Genomic DNA, 19,784 nt, shown 5'->3' with positions numbered 1-19,784 from the left:
GAATGTGATTCGCACCGCACTGCAGTGCAAATCACATCCGATCTCTGTGCGATTCGAGTTCAGCCATTCGCCGCACCCGCCGCACCCGCCACACCCGCCGCACCCGCCGCAAATTCGCACGGGACCCTTTTTTTGGCCCGCAGCAGAATCGGATCGCATGGGTGTTCACACCATGCGATCCGAGTTTGCAGATCGCACTGCGATATGCGAACTGATCTGGGGGTGTCAGTAACATTTCACTGACACTCCCAGCAGTTCGCATAGGGCAGTGTGAACTGCCGCCGGGAGGCATGCGATGCGGGAACCCGCCGCGGATTCGCGGCGTTTCCGCATCGCTCCAGTGTGAACCCAGCCTAATAAGCGATCATTTTTCTGATCGCCGTATTAGTGTCACAGGTGACGCTAGTTAGGCAGGTAGGTATTTAGGTTCGCCGCAGCTTTTTATAGCGCTAGGGACCCCCATATACTACCGCATAAAGCCCCCTGATTGCCCCCTAGTTAACCCTTTCACCAGTGATCACCATATAACTGTTACAGGTGACGCTGGTTGGTTAGTTATTTTTTTATAGTTTCAGGGCACCCGCCATTTATTACCTAATAAAGGTTTAACCCCCTGATCACCCGGCAGGTGTCATTTGTGACTAATAACTGTTAGGGCAGTTAGGGTTAGCCCCCTTTAGTTCTAAGGTACCCCCCTAACCCCCCCAATAAAGGTTTAACCCCGTGATCACCCCCCGTCGCCAGTGTCACTAAGGCTGGGTTCACATTGCAGCGGTTTATGAGAACGGATGTGATTCGCACCGCACTGCAGTGCAAATCACATCCGATCTCTGTGCGATTCGAGTTCAGCTATACAGATAGTATGGCTGAATTCGTGTCGCACCCGCCGCACCCGCCGCAAACTCGCACGGGACCCTTTTTTTGGTCCGCAGCAGAATCGGATCGCATGGGTGTTCACACCATGCGATCCAAGTTTGCAGATCGCACTGCGATATGCGAACTGATCTGGGGGTGTCATTAACATTTCACTGACACTCCCAGCAGTTCGCATAGGGCAGTGTGAACTGCCGCCGGGAGGCATGCGATGCGGGAACCCGCCGCGCATTCGTGGCGTTCCCGCATCGCTCCAGTGTGAACCCAGCCTAATAAGCGATCGTTTTTCTGATCGCTGTATTAGTGTCACAGGTGACGCTAGTTAGGCAGGTAGGTATTTAGGTTCGCCGCAGCTTTTTATAGCGCCAGGGACCCCCATATACTACCGCATAAAGCCCCCTGATTGCCCCCTAGTTAACCCTTTCACCAGTGATCACCATATAACTGTTACAGGTGACGCTGGTTGGTTAGTTATTTTTTTATAGTTTCAGGGCACCCGCCATTTATTACCTAGTCTCACTAGTGTACCCCTAAATTTAGGGGTGTCTACTTTCTAAAATGGGGTCATTTGGGGGGGGGGGTTTGTGCCATCTTGGCATTTTATGGCCTTCAAAACTGTAACGCCCTTAGAAAGCCTGAAGGCGGTGCTTGGTTTTTGGGGCCCCGTACGCGGCTAGGCTCCCAAAAAGTCCCACATATGTGGTATCCCCGTACTCAGGAGAAGCAGCAGAATTTATTTTGGGGTGTCATTTCACATATGCCCATGGCATGCGTGAGCAATATATCATTTAGTGACAACTTTGTGAAAAAAAAAAAAAGTTTGTAATTTTCCCGCAACTTGTGGCAAAATATAAAATATTCCATGGACTCAACATGCCTCTCAGCAAATAGCTTGGGGTGTCTACTTTCTAAAATGGGGTCATTTGTGGGGGTTTTGTGCCATCTTGGCATTTTATGGCCTTCAAAACTGTAATAGGTAGTGAGAAGTGAACTCAAAAAATTACGCCCTTAGAAAGCCTGAAGGCGGTGCTTGGTTTTCGGGGCCCCGTACGCAGCTAGGCTCCCAAAAAGTCCCACATATGTGGTATCCCCGTACTCAGGAGAAGCAGCAGAATTTATTTTGGGGTGTCATTTCACATATGCCCATGGCATGCATGAGCAATATATCATTTAGTGACAACTTTGTGAAAAAAAAAAAAAAAAAAAAAAAGTTTGTAATTTTCCCGCAACTTGTGGCAAAATATAAAATATTCCATGGACTCAACATGCCTCTCAGCAAATAGCTTGGGGTGTCTACTTTCTAAAATGGGGTCATTTGTGGGGGTTTTGTGCCATCTTGGCATTTTATGGCCTTCAAAACTGTAATAGGTAGTGAGGCGTGAAATCAAAAATTTACGCCCTTAGAAAGCCTGAAGGCGGTGCTTGGTTTTCGGGGCCCTGTACGCGGCTAGGCTCCCAAAAAGTCCCACATATGTGGTATCCCCGTACTCAGGAGAAGCAGCAGAATTTATTTTGGGGTGTCATTTCACATACGCCCATAGCATGTGTGAGCAATATATCATTTAGTGACAACTTTGTGTAAAAAAAAAAAAAAAAATTTTTTTTTGTCATTATTCAATCGCTTGAGGCAAAAAAATAAAATATTCAATGGGCTCAACATGCCTCTTATCAATTTCCTTAGGGGGTCTACTTTCCAAAATGGGGTCATTTGGGGGGGTTTTGTACTGCCCTGTCATTTTAGCACCTCAAGAAATGAGATAGGCAGTCGTAAACTAAAAGCTGCGTAAATTCCAGAAAACGTACCTTAGTTTGTAGATGTGACAACTTTTGCGCAAACCAATAAATATACAATTATTGACTTTTTTTTTACCAAAGACATGTGGCTGAATACATTTTGTCCTAAATGTATGACTAAAATTGAGTTTATTGGATTTTTCTAATAACAAAAAGTAGAAAATATCATTTTTTTTCAAAATTTGCGGTCTTTTTACGTTTATATCGCAAAAAATAAAAATCGCAGAGGCAATCAAATACCATCAAAAGAAAGCTCTATTTGTGGGAAGAAAAGGACGCAAATTTTGTTTGGGTACAACATTGCATGACCGCGCAATTACCAGTTAAAGCAGCGCAGTGCCAAAGTGTAAAAAGACCTCTGGTCATTTACCAGCAAAATGGTCCGGTCTGAAAGTGGTTAAGGTAAACCTAGTAGTAGTTAAGCACATTCAACTGAACATGTTCTTTTAATTTTGATGATGTTTGGGTGCTTATCCAAGCAGCTTCTTTGGTTCTATTGAGTGTCAGGAATACCCCCATCACTAATAGTTACATGGGTAAAACAATCACCTTAATACAATCACCACAGAATGTTTCAAGACAGATGTTGATTGACAGGAGCAGGATAGGATTCAACCATTGTGAAACCACCCCATTCTGATTAGATTACCCAATCAATATGATATTTTAACATCCTGGACATATATTAATTGAGACAATTGCATGGCTGAATGTGTGAATGATTGTGATATCACTGGATAGAGATGTGACATTCCAGGATATGTTCATGACACTCGTTACAACCAAGAAAAGCTTCATGGACTGTTTCTCTCTTTTTATGTGTATGTCTTAATTCTTCATGTCTTTTCTTTTAATGTTTGTCACTCTATCTTGGGTATGTATTCTATTGGGTCGATTTACTAAAATTGGAGAGTATAATCAACAAAGATCCTCAAGGAAAGCGCTGAGGCATTCTATAAGGTTGTGCTACCACAAACCAGTGTTGTGAAATCTGTTGGCTGGTAGTTGTAGTTCCACATACAGTTGTGCTCAAAATTTTACATACCCTGGCAGAATTTATGATTTCTTGGCCATTTTTCAAAGAATATGAATGATAACACAAAAACGTTTCTTTCACTCATGGTTAGTGTTTGTCTGAAGCCATGTATTATCAATCAACGGTGTTTACTCATTTTAAATCATAATCACAACAGAAACTACTCAATTAACTCTGATCAAAGTTTACCCTGGTAATTTTGGGCGGATAATATGCACACAAGTTGACACAAAGGGGTTTTAATGGCTATTAAAGGTAACCATCCTCACCTGTGATCTGTTTTCTTGTAATTAGTGTGTGTCTATAAAAGGTCAATGAGTTTCTGGACTCCTGACAGACCCTTGCATCTTTCATCCAGTGCTGCACTGACATTTCTGGATTCTGAGTCATGGGGAAAGCAAAAGAATTGTCAAAAGGATCTATGGGAAAAAGGTAGTTGAACTGTATAATACAGGAAAGGGATATAAAAAGATATCCAAGGAATTAAGAATGGCAATCAGCAGTGTTCAAACGCTAATCAAGACGTGGAAAATGAGGGGTTCTGTTGAAACCAAACCATGGGTCAGGTAGACCAACTAAAATTTCAGCCATAACTGCCAGAATAATTCTTTGGGATGCAAAGAAAAATCCACAAATAACTTCAGGTGAAATACAGGACTCCCTGAAAACATGTGGTGTGGCTGTTTTAAGATGCACAATAAGGAGGCACTTGAAGAAAGATGGGCTGCATGTTCGAGTCGTCAGAAAAAAGCCATTACTACGCAAATGCCACAAAGTATTCCGCTTACAATATGCCAAACAGCAGAGAGACAAGCCTCAAACCTTCTGGCACAAAGTCATTTGGAGTGATAAGACCAAAATTGAGCTTTTTGGCCCAACCATAAATGCTACATTTGGAGAGGAGTCAACAAGGCCTATGATAAAAGGTACAACATTTCTACTGTGAAACACAGAGGTGGATCACTGATGTTCTGGGGATGTGTGAGCTACAAAGGCACAGAAAATTTGGTCAAAATTGATGGCAAGATGAATGCAGTATGTTATTAAAAAATACTGGAGGAACATTTACATTCATCATCCAGGAAGCTGCACATGGGACATACTTGGACATTCCAACATCATTGAGCCACTCTGGGGAGATCTCAAACGTGCAGTTCATGCAAGACAGCTCAAGAATTTACAGGAACTGGAGGCTTTTTTCCAAGAGGAATGGGCAGCTTTACCATCTCGGAAGATAAAGAACCTCATCCACAAATACCAGAAAAGACTTCAAGCTGTCATTGATGCTAAAGGGGGCAATACACAGTATTAATAACTGGGGTATGTAAACTTTTGATCATTGTCGTTTGGGTAGTTTCTGTTCTTATTATGATTTAAAAAGAGTAAACACAGTTGATTGATAATAAATGGCTTCAGCCAAACACTAATTATGAGTTAAAGAAAAGTTTTTGTGTTATCATTCATATTCTTTGAAAAATGGCCAAGAAATCATAAATTCTGCCAGGGTGTAAACTTATGAGCACAGCTGTAGATGAAAGACCAAAACCACAGTTAATACAAACATATAAAATGTTTATTGGTCCAACAACAAACTTGAAAAAGATAAAAAGGCTCCTGTGTATACAGACTGGACTGTATAAGTGTCAATCACATGTTGCTATAATCCCATATAGACATGACTTGAGAGGCTGAAAACATATACCATTAATCAAGTAGGTGCTGGAGGGGAAAAAGAAGATTGTCTGCACAGGTAAACCACTTGTTCTCCCGGATGGAAAAAGCAGATGCTGTGCAAGGGATATGGTGAAGAGCCCAATATTTACCGCTGTGGAGAGTGGAGAGGCCAGGGATTTATATTGCAGGCAAAGGTGCAAAAAAGCCAGGGATGTATTAGGCAGCGAAAGATGACATAAGGCTGTGCAGCAAGGCCGCGGGCTCGCAGATCGATCCCAGGACAATCCCGGGAGACTCAAGCAGAGGATAGGTAGCAGAGGTTTCAAGACAGCATGCCGGATGTAATGTCACAGCCGCAGTGGTCACTGGATGCTGTGTGTGTTGAGACACCAGGTGCAGTGGCGTCTCCAGCTTTCATATTTGGGGGGGGGGCACATGGGGGGACAGGGATACTGTTACTTCTGTTGCAGGACCCTTTATTATGATCCAGCAATGGGACCCTTTCACATGTGCTGCAGTGAGCCCCATTCCGATTGTATTGGGGTCCTCCAAGGTGGCAGAGAGATTTGCCACCAGCACACCAGGAAAATATCAGGGTTCAAAGCATTGGGAGAACTACCAGTGTTGCAAAGGTAGCACTTGCAACCAGGCCCTGGCGTTCTGCCACCACAGGGTTCCCCAGCCTCCTCTTGCTGTCCTCAAATCAAATTAAATTAACTGTATGTTCAGCAGCCATATGGGTGCCATGCCAGTAAGGTGTGAGCTTTGATCAATAAAATCGCTATCATATTTAACATTAGATTTGACTAGGGGCATCACCTGGATTGCATCCTGATCAACATAACAGCGAAGGCTCCACTGCTGCTAAGGAACCTGCAAGTAGCTCAACTGTCTACAACCATTAGAGATGGGCTTGGGTGTGTTCAAACTCTCACATGCCCGATGCCGCCAGGAAGCCGACACTGCACAGGCTAATCACAGGCAGTGAGACATTTCCTGATCTGTGCAGCTGCAGACTGGGAAATGTTTCACTGCCTGTGATTAAGACAGCGGAGTGTCAGCTTCCTGGTGGGATTGGGCATGTGGGAGTTTGAACACACCCGAGCACATCTCTAACAACTAACTGTGCTGACCCTCCTGTGCATGAACCCATCAGCCCCTTAAAGTAATCAGCACTGGGTCCTAATGCGCTGCCACCGCTGCCATGGAGACAGAGACTAACGCTGTCAATAGCTGGGACAAGGCAGAAACCCTGGTTGTTCCACCACTGGTGCACCTGGAATGTGTAGATGGGGGAATTGGATCTTGTTTTTTTTTTCATTCAATCTAATAGTTGAATAAAAAAAGTGATCAATGTATGATATGCTTAAGTGCTAAGACCAGCCATAGACAGTTTAAATCTCAACTAGTTCAGTAGGAACTGGCTGAGATTTGAAACATTAATGGCAGGCTGAATGTACCAAGTTGATTGATCAACCTGGGTGCAACCAGCCTGCCGGATACTCTTATGATTATCCCTAGTGGTTGTTATAGCTTCTAGTGATAAATACTGCTTGCCAGAACAATTTCTGGACAGGAGGGATTCCCCTGTCAGCACTGACTGTGTTGCAGGAAATAAATTTACACCTTCTATTACCTGCCTAACTAGTACTGAAAGTTTGTGAAGGTCTTGAAAGAACAGGGGGGGGGGGAGAGACAGATGGAGGAGAGAAGGGAGATGGATGGAGATAAGAACAGTTCAGTGATTACAGTGTACTGAAGTGTGCACACTCACCTGCGGGCAGGCATGTACTGGCCATCGGGACTACTGGGAGTTTCCCGGTGGGCCGATGGCTCAGTGGGCCAGTCTGATGTAAGGGGGCTGGTGATGGGACACTCTGATGTAAGGGGATGCTGATGGGACACTCTGTTGTAAGGGGGTGCTGATGGGACAATCTGATGTAAGGAGGTGCTGATGGGACAATCTGATGTATGGGGCTGTTCATGGGACACTCTGATGTAAGGGGGTACTGATGGGACACTCTGATGTAAGGGGGGCTGGTGATGGGACACTCTGATGTAAGGGGGCTGTTCATGGGACACTCTGATGTAAGGGGTGCTGATGGGAAACTCTGATGTAAGGAGGCTGCTCATGGGACACTCTGATGTAAGGGGGGCTGTTCATGGGACACTCTGATGTAAGGGGGCTGGTAATGGGACACTCTGATGTAAGGGGGCTGGTAATGGGACACTCTGATGTAATTGGCTGCTGATGGGACACTCTGATGTAATTGGCTGCTGATGGGACACTCTGATGTAAGGGGGCAGCTGATGGGACACTCTGATGTAAGGGGGCAGCTGATGGGACACTCTGATGTAAGGAGGTGCTGATGAGACACTCTGATGTATGAGGGCTGTTCATGGGACACTCTGATGTATGGGGGCTGTTCATGGGACACTCTGATGTAAGGGGGTGCTGATGGGACACTCTGATGTAAGGGGGCTGTTCATGGGACACTCTGATGTAAGGGGTGCTGATGGGACACTCTGATGTAAGGGGGCTGCTCATGGGACACTCTGATGTAAGGGGGTGCTGATGGGACACTCTGTTGTAAGGGGGCTGGTGATGGGGCACTCTGATGTAAGGGGGTGCTGATGGGACACTCTGATGTAAGGGGGTGCTGTTGGGGCACTCTGATGTATGGGGGCTGCTCATGGGACACTCTGATGTAAGGGGGTGCTGATGGGACACTCTGATGTAAGGGGGCTGTTCATGGGACATTCTGATGTAAAGGGTGCTGATGGGACACTCTGATGTAAGGGGGCTGCTCATGGGACACTCTGATGTAAGGGGGTGCTGATGGGACACTCTGTTGTAAGGGGGCTGGTGATGGGGCACTCTGATGTAAAGGGGTGCTGATGGGACACTCTGATGTAAGGGGGTGCTGATGGGACACTCTGATGTATGGGGGCTGCTCATGGGACACTCTGATGTAAAGGGGGCTGTTCATGGGACACTCTGATGTAAGGGGGCTGGTAATAGGACCCTCTGATGTAAGGGGTGCTGGTGATGGGACACTCTGGTGTAAGGGGGCTGGTGATGGGACACTCTGATGTAAGGGGGTGCTGATGGGACACTCAAAATGTAAGTGGGCCGGTCTGGATGAAGTCCAGGGCCAAATTTCTGTCCCAGTCCAGCCCTGCCTGCGGGTTGAGGCTGGACTGTATGCTGGTGATAGTGTGGGTGGGAAAGGTAGACACAGGAGGAACAGAGGTGGGAGGAGGAGGAGCTGTATTCTTCTCTGCTCTACCTTCCGTGAAATCAGTCTGTTTTCTTCACTGTCACTGAGATAATGGGAGGCTTGGGCCCCCCCCACAGTGCTGGTGGAGTCCTTCCTGCAACTCGCTCTCCTCCCTACCAATGAGAATGTAGGGGGAGGGAGCAGATCGGGCGGCCGTGGCTGTGCGAGCTCCCCTCACATTATGCAATGCACAGTGTCAGTGAGCAGAGGGTGGGGAAGAAATCCCCCGCAGGAGCTGTTAGGGATGCTCTACCTCTCAGGAGAGCCTGTGTCAACTTGGCGGTCATGGCCCCCTCTGGTCCCCCCCAGTGACGCAAATGACCAAGCGATAGCAACAAAGTTCCGTGGAGAAATCTCTCAGGCCGCGTACACACGCGGGGACTGTTCGCTCAACTTTGTCCGCTGAACAGTGTTTCGGAGGACAGTCCGCTCGTGTGTGGGCTTTCAGTGGACAGTTTCAGCGGACAGTCTGCTGAACAAAGTTTTTCGGAAATTCCGAAAAACTGTCCGCTGAAACTCTGTTTCAGCGAGCAGTCCCCTCGTGTGTAGGCTTGTTCGTCAAACTAAGTTCCGCGCATGCTCAGAAAGGATTTACACGCCGAAGTTTGCATTGCAGTGTATAGGACGTCGTATTTTTCGTCCCGTCGTACGTGCTGTACACGTCATCGCGCACGGTTTCAGCGGACTGTTCGTTCGTCGTGTGTGGGCAAGTCCGTCCATGCTAATTTTGAGCGGACTGTCCGCTGAAACTGTTTGACGGACAAAGTTGAGCGAACAGTCCCCGCGTGTGTACGCGGCCTCAGAAGGCTGTCAGCAGAAGGCTTTGTTGCTTATATTGTTATGTTTGGGCATCATAATTGGTGCTCACGGTTTACCTCCCAGCTGCGAGGAAGTTCAGGTTTGTTCCACTGTTTAATGAACTGAGTATCATTGCATAGCGCCTGAATTGTCCTTTTTGTAAAATTGGAGCGTGCAAACTCTGGTGCAGCTGTGCATGGTTGCCAATCAGCTTCCCTTCTAACTTCAGCTTTTTCAATTAATTTTTATGTAAACTCTTGCTTTGTAAAACAACCCTTCAGTTTAACATTTAAATGAAAGGCACAACATTTGTGTGTGTACACACACACACACACACACACACACACACAGAGGTGGTGGAGCTGAGTTCCACCAAGTCCCCCCCTGAAAAAAAGCTATATATATATATATATATATATATATATATATATATACATTATAAATACTTTCTTAGTTCCCAGTGAATGGCTGTGAGGGATGGGGGCGGACATGTCTGATCATTGGAGGCAAACAAGCTGAGTACTCAGCATTGCTGGAGAACAGACCACGCTGTGCTATCATGCCTAGTGTGGTCAGACTTTTATTAGAAAAGTAAAGGGACTGGCAGAAACACCAGTTGCTTTACACAAAGGAAGCAATACAAAGAGAACAGGATACCTTCCATTTTCTTATAAGTAGATGGTACAGCAGGCACATATCAGGAATTTAAAGTGTTGGGTTTATATATTCTTTAAGCTTTCACAAAAAACCTTGAAACGGATTGGTTCACAGAGCTGCACCAGATTTTGCATTCTACGGTTTTAGTAAATCAACCCCTATGTGTTTATTCCTGTTCAAGGATGTGTTAGCACATCCATTTAACACACTGCCATTGCTGTTTCTGATTCTGGAAGATGTCCAGAATAAAGATGACACAGAAAAGGAAATCTGGGGGGGGGGGGAATCAATTTTCCATCTCATTCTGTCACTGTAAATAAACAATCATCATAACTATGTGTACCACATGATCTAATGATCTAACATAATATAACAGTTTAATTATAGGTGTTACAGTGTAGTAATATTTCAAAGCACACTTGTGAAAGCTGACATTGTTTTTATGTCTGCTCTTTCATATTCATTAAGTTAACAAAGAAAGAACATTTAACCTTTCATGCTTCCAATAAAGCAGTACAAATTAGTACTTTGGAAATCAAGCACGTGTGACGTGTACTTTGTTAGTTTAGCTTGTTAAGCCCCAACCCTGTTGAGTGCTGCTCTGAAGATGAAAGCGCATTGTTCTAGGAGTATGTTTTTAGATGAAGGCGTGGTAGTCGAACATCACGGAGTATTTTCACAGAACTGTCTCACTCTGACAATATACAGTGCATGCATCTGCACTGTACTGATGTGTCATTTTTATTTGTACTTATAATATGCATGTCAGCATTATCAAAAGGCTAACCAAGGTTTTCCCCCTGGGAATATTTCCCTTGTTAAGTTCCCATGTCAACTTCTCCTGTCACTAAATACAAAATACATTTTTTATGATTGCCTGTTAGCTAGACACAGTACAGTCATTGTCAATGTTCTATAAACTGCACATTGATCAGTAAAATGGCATATGTACTAGATATCTATAATGCATGAGGGTGAAAGATAACATTGTCATGGAGTGGCAAAAAAATAAAAAAACTATTTGGAGTCATACCATTCTTATTTGAAAACCTGTACTCAGCTCCCTTATGGCGCAACAGATTTAAATGTTTCATGTATTATTATGGCTGTCATCCCTCTCAATATACTGTGAAATAAGTTGGTCCTTTATACATAAAAGTTAGTAGTCATGACATAAAGAATAGACATCAAATGTCCCTGACATCCAATATCAATGCCAATCAATACTTCATCTTCGTAATTGCCAATTTTGTGCTGATCCACTTCTAAATAGCTTCTACAGGGAGCCAAGGATGGGTCCTGATTGGCACCGTTGTTAAGGTTGTGGTCTTTTTAAATTGGGATGCCACAGGAGAAGCAGCTTTGATTGCTCAGGATAGGCCTTCCTGTGGGAGCACTCTAAAAAGGACTAGAAGTAGCCAGCAAGTAAATTAGGTGTTTTGTAGAGTAGGACACAGTGTGAGAGGGCTGTTGGTTGTTTGTCTGACTTAAGCAGGGCATAGATGGGTCAATTTTTCATTCAACCAGAGGGTTGAATGAAAAAACTGACTCAGTTCCCCTATCCACACATTCAAGGAATCATTACATTCTGACTGCGGGGAGACTTTATTGCTGTCAGAATACATGGATTAAGGGGGAATTTTCCATCAAGGTGGTTCTACTGAAGTCGACCGGTACAACCACAGTGCCCATACATGGATTAAAGTTCAGCTGGTCCCTGCTGAGCCATCCAAATTTTGATCTGTCTATGGGCAACTTGAGGTGCTGCTGGACTTCTGTGACCCTTTCTGGACACCTGAATCAGTCAGGAACTTTCAACCCTGTCAAGGGACAAGTGTATGCTTTAATTTGTACCAAAGTTATGGTCTATTTTGTTGGTTTATGCTGAAGATAGGCTATTTTGGTTGTACTTTTTGATGGATGCTGTTTATTTTAACAAGAGATGGCTAGTTAGTGACCTGGGACCCCAGATACCACACTGTTAACACTTTCAGTCTGACATTCTCAGTGACCTTTGAAATCTTCTATCCCAGGGAAGCTGCATGGCAAGCCCAAGGCCCACGTTGTGTAAAAGTGGGCCAAAACACACTAAGGCAGCTAATAGATGAATTAGTTGTTTTTGTTCAACAAGTGGGTTGAATGAAAAAAAAACTGACTTAATTGCTCCATCTACACACTCAATGTGGATGATGGAATCCTCTCCACTGAGTTATTGTATTCTGCCAGACGCAACACTACCTTGATCATCTTTGCAGGATATAGCCTGCATCGCTGATAAAGTGGGGAAATTTTGTCAAGTTGGTTGTACAGAATGCGATTGGTAGACTGTGCAATCAACCATGCGATGACCAGTTTACATCCAGGCTAATATATCACAAGAGCAGGAAAGGGCAAGAAAGACAAATAGACAGAAGGAGAGAAAGATATAATAATGTGATGTCATACAAATTTAATATTGTCTTATTTGGTAAAGATTTCTTAGTACTTAAGTACTAATTGTTATGTTTCTTGCACAGCTCTTACTTCAGCAATGTGAGTTCTGATTGCATCTCCTTTTGAGAATGAAGTACTCCTTGAATATGGCCATGTGTCACAGGCATAAGATTGCATGTGTACAGGATTGCACATAAAACAAGAACATATACATACATATACATACCTCCATAAAAGGAGATCTAGCATCAAACATACAAGTTCGTAATGTTTCATTCCGATAGTCAAAGGGCACCATGACAAATCCAATTGCCTCAGGGATTGCCAGCACAAACGAAAGACCCCAGATGGAAAGTATTTCAATTGCTGTGATAAGTGGGATTCCATTGCCTTGAACTCGACTCCAGGATGCAACTGCTCTGTACCTGGAATACAGAGAAGTTTTCATGTGAATGTGTTTTATCAACCAAAGCTCCATAGAATCTAACCATGTTGTACCAAATTCACTGTGTTGGTTAGTGAGGCTGCCCATCTCATTATGCATAATTACTCTCTGGTACAGTCCTGTTTTTTATCTGGTTGTGCCATTACAGCTGTATCCAAGGATCACTGTGTGGGGCTTGCTGAATAAATTTATCACCATATCTGCCTGTTACGTTGGGCCACAGACAATTCATATGCAAATTCAGTGTCAGCTCATTCATTTCAAAATCTTCTGTTGGCTCATTAATATGCAAATTCATCAGCAGCTCATTCATTAATTTGCCAAACGATCCCCCAACTACAATTCAACATAATTTCTGTGCTTGCATGCTGCAGTGGGGGTGGGGGGTTGTGTGCAGTCCCTCTGGAGGGAAGAAAGCTAAATTCTGGTCCAGTTTGAACTTATTTTAACACAACCACAATTGGCCATAGTGCAGTGCATGTAACAAATGCAAGTGCATGTACAAATACAATTCAAAAAGATAATATATAAAACATTGAAGGACAGCCTGACAAACAGGGGACACATTGCATGCTTTAACAAACAAGACCACAGCACTAGGCCAGCACTATAGCTCCAAGGCTAATACACCTCTCTAAGTGATTCTTTATACAAGTGATATGCACTTCAAGCTCTGCCTCATCTGAACATTTCTTCTCTGTCCCTCCACAGGCATGTGTCAGCATCTTTAAAAGAAACTGGGATCTGCTTGCTATTTCTGCGTATGTGTCAACTCAACCACATCTTCTACCTTTAATTGAAACTGAGATCTGCTTTCTATTTCTGTATATGTGCTTTTGGTATGTTGCCTTCTCTATCTGTTGCCCTGTGTGCATTACCATAATGTTGTTTTTTGTTGCTCTGGATCTTACCTATGTTTTATGTGCTGATCTTATCTTTAACTCTGGACTCTTGCTTTTCTGACTTTAGGATTGAAAGGTTCGCTTTGATTGTAATGCCATTGCCCTATACACATGGTCGGACTTTCCGGCAGAAAAAGTCCGACGGAATAATTTAATCGGATATTCCGATCGTGTGTATGCTTCATCTGCCTTTTTTTTTCTCTAAAATTCTGATGGACCTAGAAATAGAACATGTTTTAAATCTTTCCGATGGAATCAATTCCTATCGGGAAAACCATTCGCCTGTATGCTGTGCTGATGGACCAAAAACTATGCATGCGCCGCTATTGGCTACTGGCTATTGAACTTCCTTTTTCTAGTCCCGTCATACGTGTTGTACATCACCGCATTCTAGACAATCTGACTTTGGTGTGATCATGTGTAGGCAAGATTGTTTCAGCGGAACTCCGTCGGAACTCCGTTTGAACTCCGCAAGAAAAACCGCCAGAGTTTATTCTGAAAAACCGGTCGCGTGTACGCGGCATTTTGCATCCTTATATTCATTCGTGATTATTTAACAAACTTTCACCCCCACCCTTATAACAGTATACATTTAGAGCACCCGTAAGGGGTCAGCACTTTGCTGGCGGAGCACATTGGTGGGCTTTTTTCCTTAAGGCTTCTTTCTCTAAGTGGTTCTTCATACATGGATTCCTATGGCAGGGGTTGGGAGGGGGTGGTATTTTTTGAAGCACCTGATTAGGGACAGAGGTTCTAATAGGTTTAAAAATAGGGTGGGCTGGGGGCGCAGAGAGTGCGCCCTGATCCCACCCAATTGTGCAATGATAGCAAATACATTTTCGCTATTTTCACACTAACCTTCCTCCCCGCCAATCAGGAGCCAGGACATCATACCTGTTTCCTGATTGGCCAAAGCGCCAGGCCACCCTATTGGATGCCCGACACTTTGGAAAAGGAGGGAGGAAACACATGCGCTGGAAAGGAGCTGCTGCCTGGTAAATGTCAGGGCGTTCTGCCAGAGCCATGCACGGTGGGGGATTGGGGAGTTGGATGCACTGCCAGAGCCGCGCCGGGGGGTTGGATGCACTGCCGGGCGAGTTGGGGGGGGGGGGGTGTCAGTGGGCACAGTGGCTGCATATGATGGGCACAAGTGGCTGCATTTTATGGGCACAGTGGCTGCATATGATGTGCACAAGTGGCTGCATTTGATGGGCACAAGTAGCTGCATTTGATGGGCACAAGTGACTGCATATGATGGGCACAGTGGCTGCATATGATGGGCACAGTGGCTGCATATGATGGGCACAGTGGCTGCATTTGATGGGCACAATGGTTGTAATTGATGGGCACAGTGGCTGCATTTGATGGACACAATGGCTGCATTTGATGGGCACGGTGAGGCTGCACCAATCTGAACAACCTGCGCCCCATCTCCTTACTCTCCTTCTCCTCCAAACTCCTTGAAAGACTGGTCTACAACTGACTGAGCGACCATCTGACTATGAACAAACTTCTTGATCCCCTTCAGCCTGGATGCTCTCCTTAAACTCACCAGCGACCCACTAACAGCTAAAACCAATGGACACTATTCTATGCAACTTCTCCTGGACTTCTCTGCTGCCTCTGATGCATTGGACCACCCCCTCCTCCTCAAAAAACGTCACTCCTTTGGTCTCTGTGATTGTACTCTTCGCTGGTTCTCATCCTACCTATCCCACTGCTCCTTCAGTGTTACTTACAACTCTACTTCCTCCTTTCCTCTTCCTTTCTCCATTGGGGACTCCCAAGGTTCTGTTTTTGGACCTCTCCTTTTCTCAATCTACACCTCCTCCCTGGGTCAGTTGATTGCCTCCCTTGGCTTTCAATATCATCTCTACGTGGACAAAACCGAAATCTACTTCTCCACCTCCCAACTCACTCCATCTGTCTCCTCATGCATCACCAACTTACTAACAGATATATCAGCCCGGATGTCACATCACTTCCTCAAACTGAACCTATTCAAAATGGAGCTCATGATATTTCCTCCCCCAAGTGCCACTTCGCCTGATTTCTCTGTCAAAATCAAATGCTCAACTATCAACCCGCCTCCCCATGCCAAGGTCCTAGGTGTAATCCTGGACTCTGAACTATCCTTTCAGCACCACATCCAATCTCTGTCCAAAGCTTGCCGCCTCAGCCTCCGCAACATCTCCAAGTTACACCCCTTCCTAACCAATGCCACCACAGAGCTTCTAATCCACTCCTTGGTCATATCTCGCCTCGACTATTGCAAATCCCTCCTCATTGGCTTACCTCTAAATAGGCTATCCCCCCTTCAGTCCATCCTGAATGCTGCCACCAGGCTCATCCACCTTACAAACTGCTCAGTGTCTGCTACCCTTCTATGCCAATACCTCCATTGGCTGCCATTCAATCAACAAATCAAATTCAAGATACTAACAGTAACTTACAAAGCCATCCACAACCTGGCCCCCAGCTACATCTCTAACCTAGTCACAGAACACCAACCAAATCATCCTCTTCGCTCCTCCTAAGCCCTTGTACATGCGGTCGGACATTCCGACAACCAAATCTGTTGGATTTTGTCAGACGGATTTTGTCCGAAACTGTTGCATACACACGGTCGGACAAAGTTGTCGGAAAATCCGATTGTACATAACGTGATGACATTATTTCATTATGATGGGACTACGTTCAGGCTAGTAGCCAATAGCTTTGGTCTAGGAATTTGATCTGAGCATGCGTGGCACTTTGTCCGTCGAAGTAGGCTACACATGATTGGAGTATGTCCGATCGGAGCATTTTGTCGGAAAATTTTACGGACAAGTTGGAAAACTTGGTCTGTCGGAAACAGTCCAATGGAGACCACACACAGTCGGATTATCCGACAAAACGGTCCGATAGGACACATTCCGTCGGAATCTCCGACCGTGTGTAAAAGGGCTAAGACCTCCTGCTCTCTAGCTTCCTTGTCACCTCACCCCATGCTCTCTTCCAGGACTTCTTCCGAGCCTCTCACATTCTCTGGAATGCTTTACCCCAATCTGTTCAACTATCTCCTACTTTGTCTACTTTCAGACAATCCCTGAAAACTCAGAGAAGACTATCTGGTCCCCACCTAACAATTGTACATTTATGTTCTACATCAGCTCACCCCCCACAGTTATTACCTCTTGTATCTCTTGTCCCTCCCTCTTAGATTGTAAGCTCTAATGAGCAGGGCCCTCTGATTCCTACTGTATTAAAGTATATAGTATTTGTACTGTCTACCCTCAAGTTGTAAAGTGCTGTTTAAACTGTCAGCACAATATAAATTGTGAATAATAATAATAATACACAGCTATGAAAGCAAATATTCTACTGCACATTTAACTCAGTAATAAATTCTTAAAATGTGACTTCTACAGGCTCCCATTACTAATAACATTGTATGAGTCTATAAAAAATAAGCAATAGACCCTGGATACAATACACAAATACCCAACCTGTTTAAGGGAAACGTTATTGGGTGTTCCCCTACTAGCATACGTGGCTTTATACAAAGGAAGGGTTTTAGTAATAAGTGCCTTCCAGGCAGAACTATATTTTTTTCTAATAATTAAATAGTAATGTCAAAAGGGTACATGCTACTTTCTTAGGGGCCAGGGCATCAACTAGTCCCAAGAGACGCACTTCAATGGTTGTGTAGTACCTCTCTCTATACATTCACAGACATCCCAACCTGCAAAAACGAATTTCAGGGAGGTGGCAAACTCATTTCAGGGAGGTGACGCTTTTTCTCAGCACTAAAGATGAATGAACAAGAGACAGAGGCTCCTGTCCATTCATAAACTGAGCAGAGTAAACACAGTTTACTCAGTTTTCTTAGTAATCACAGGACACAAAAGCGATCTCACTCACTCACTGTGTCCTATTACTAGTACCCACAGCTGGTGGGAGAGGAGGGGAGCCGGTTATGGGGGACAAGGAGTGGCGGAGAAGGACACGGAGGAGGATGGGGGAGGAGTACACAGAGAAGCTGGGGGTGATCGGTGTGCAGCAGGAGGGACAGCCGCCGCACCGATCATTCCCGAGAGATCGGAAGGCGCTTGCGGGTGTGTGCGGGAGCGACCGCAGAAATGCGGGAGATTCCCGCCCCTTCCGGAAGACTTAAGATGTCTGCATTCAGTAAGCCAAAACCTCTATATAGCCGCACAGTCCCAAAAACTGTGCAGAAAATCTGCCCCGGGTGAGGTACACCACCAGCAACAGGGTGAATGGGAAGGAAAGATCCTAGCCAATCTGGCTGGAGTGAGGTATATTTGATGCAGGAATTTGTATTGGATGACATGATTCCTAGGCAATAACAGTCTGGAAAAAATTGAATGTCCAAAGATCATCCCAGTCACCCCCATCTAACTGAGGGAACACCCCTTTCCAAGCTGCTCTGTAAGGTGCAAGGACCCTGTTGACATCCACAAACAGTTGCTTATAAATATTGGACAAAACCTTGTGCAAAGAAGCATCCCGAAGCACAGACTCCAAACCACCTTCCTGCAATGTGAGTGCAGCAGTACCAAATTGAGAATTACATGCATGATGAAGTTGCACATAACAAAACAGAAAACAGAATTAGGCAGTTTAAATTTAGAATTCAGAGCATCAAATTGCAGGAGTGTGCCATTCCTTACCATATACCCCACCTTTTTAATATCAAATTTGGGCCATATAATAGGGTCAGGGTACGTATAGAAGTGTGAAAGCTGAGGATTTTTCCATAAAGCTGTGTGAGGAGAAATTCCCCGACAATCTCTGGATTCTGCTTTGGTTCCCAAAAATGTCTCATTGTATTCCACTTAAGAAGTTGCCCACTTCTAAGGAACTGGCTTCCATTTTTGCTCGGCAGATCTTTCGCTTATATGAGCTACCCAAGGTGATCGTCTCGGACAGGGGTAGGCGAGCTTGTGCACAGTTGGGAATTCAGCTTGCCTTTTCCTCTGCATATCACCCGCAGTGTAATGGGGCCACAGAACAAGCCAATCAGTCCTTGGAGCAATTCCTACATTGCTATATTTCTGACCATCATAACAACTGGTCAGACCTATTACCGTGGGCAGAGTTTGCTCACAATAGTGCCTTGAATTCTTCTTCCGATTGTCCCCATTTATGGCGAACTATGGTTTCCAACCTTTCATGTTGCCTGACTCATTCGTTACATGCTAATGATAGGTACAGACTCCATGCTGACCGCGGACGCCTGCCTGCGCCTTCCTATCAGGTTGGGGACAGGGTCTGGCTGTCATCTCTCAACCTCCGACTTCGTGTTTCCTCTCTGAAGTTCACACCTCGGTTTATTGGGCCTTTCCATATTCTTTGCAGGATTAACCCAGTGGCTTACGCATTAGACATTCCTTCTAATGCGTATCTCAAATGTATTTAATGTCTCCTTATTAAAACCTTTGGTCTGCAACCGTTTTACCACCTCGGTGTCTCGTCCTCACCCTGTACAGGCTGAGAACCATGAGGAGTATGAAGTACAGTCCATTGTTGACTCCCGTAGGTTCCGTGGCTGCATGCAGTACCTGGTGGAAGGGGTACGGTCTGGAGAAACGCTCTTGGGTCTCATCCTCGGACGTACATGCCCCTGTCCTCCTCTGTGATTTCAATTGACATTTTCCCTTGAAGCCTGGTGTTCCTCCGAGGGGGAGGGGTTGTTGAGGAGTGGGTACTGTCGGGGCTGGGCTCCGCCATAATCATGGGTTTCTGCTTTACAAGCCACCACCCATGCTCTGTCAGGGCTGGGCTCAGCCATTCCTTCTCAGAGCTGGCCGCTCAGCTGTCAGCTAATTGACAGCTCCTACCTCTCCACAGTTACTCAGGTGTTAATGATATCCTGCCCATCAGTCCTG

The 19,784-nt window shown here is 45.0% G+C and overlaps 1 protein-coding gene across 1 annotated transcript in view; it reads right to left on the bottom strand.

Annotated features, from left to right (window-relative positions):
- Positions 1 to 19,784, bottom strand: part of EDNRA (endothelin receptor type A) — a 95,631-nt gene that overhangs the window by 20,702 nt on the left and 55,145 nt on the right. The window contains exon 4 of the mRNA XM_077477002.1: positions 12,773 to 12,971. Within this exon, the coding sequence (XP_077333128.1) occupies positions 12,773 to 12,971 (199 nt within the window). The remainder of the gene's footprint in view (positions 1 to 12,772; positions 12,972 to 19,784) is intronic.

Source organism: Lithobates pipiens, unplaced genomic scaffold (assembly GCF_037356315.1).
Source record: "Lithobates pipiens isolate NorthernLeopardFrog02 unplaced genomic scaffold, aLitPip1_a1.2 Scaffold_13, whole genome shotgun sequence".
In the NCBI taxonomy this organism is placed as follows: Eukaryota; Metazoa; Chordata; class Amphibia; order Anura; family Ranidae; genus Lithobates; species Lithobates pipiens.
The sequence above is the reverse complement of the archived record's forward strand: the minus strand, read 5'-3'. Positions and strand labels throughout refer to the sequence as shown.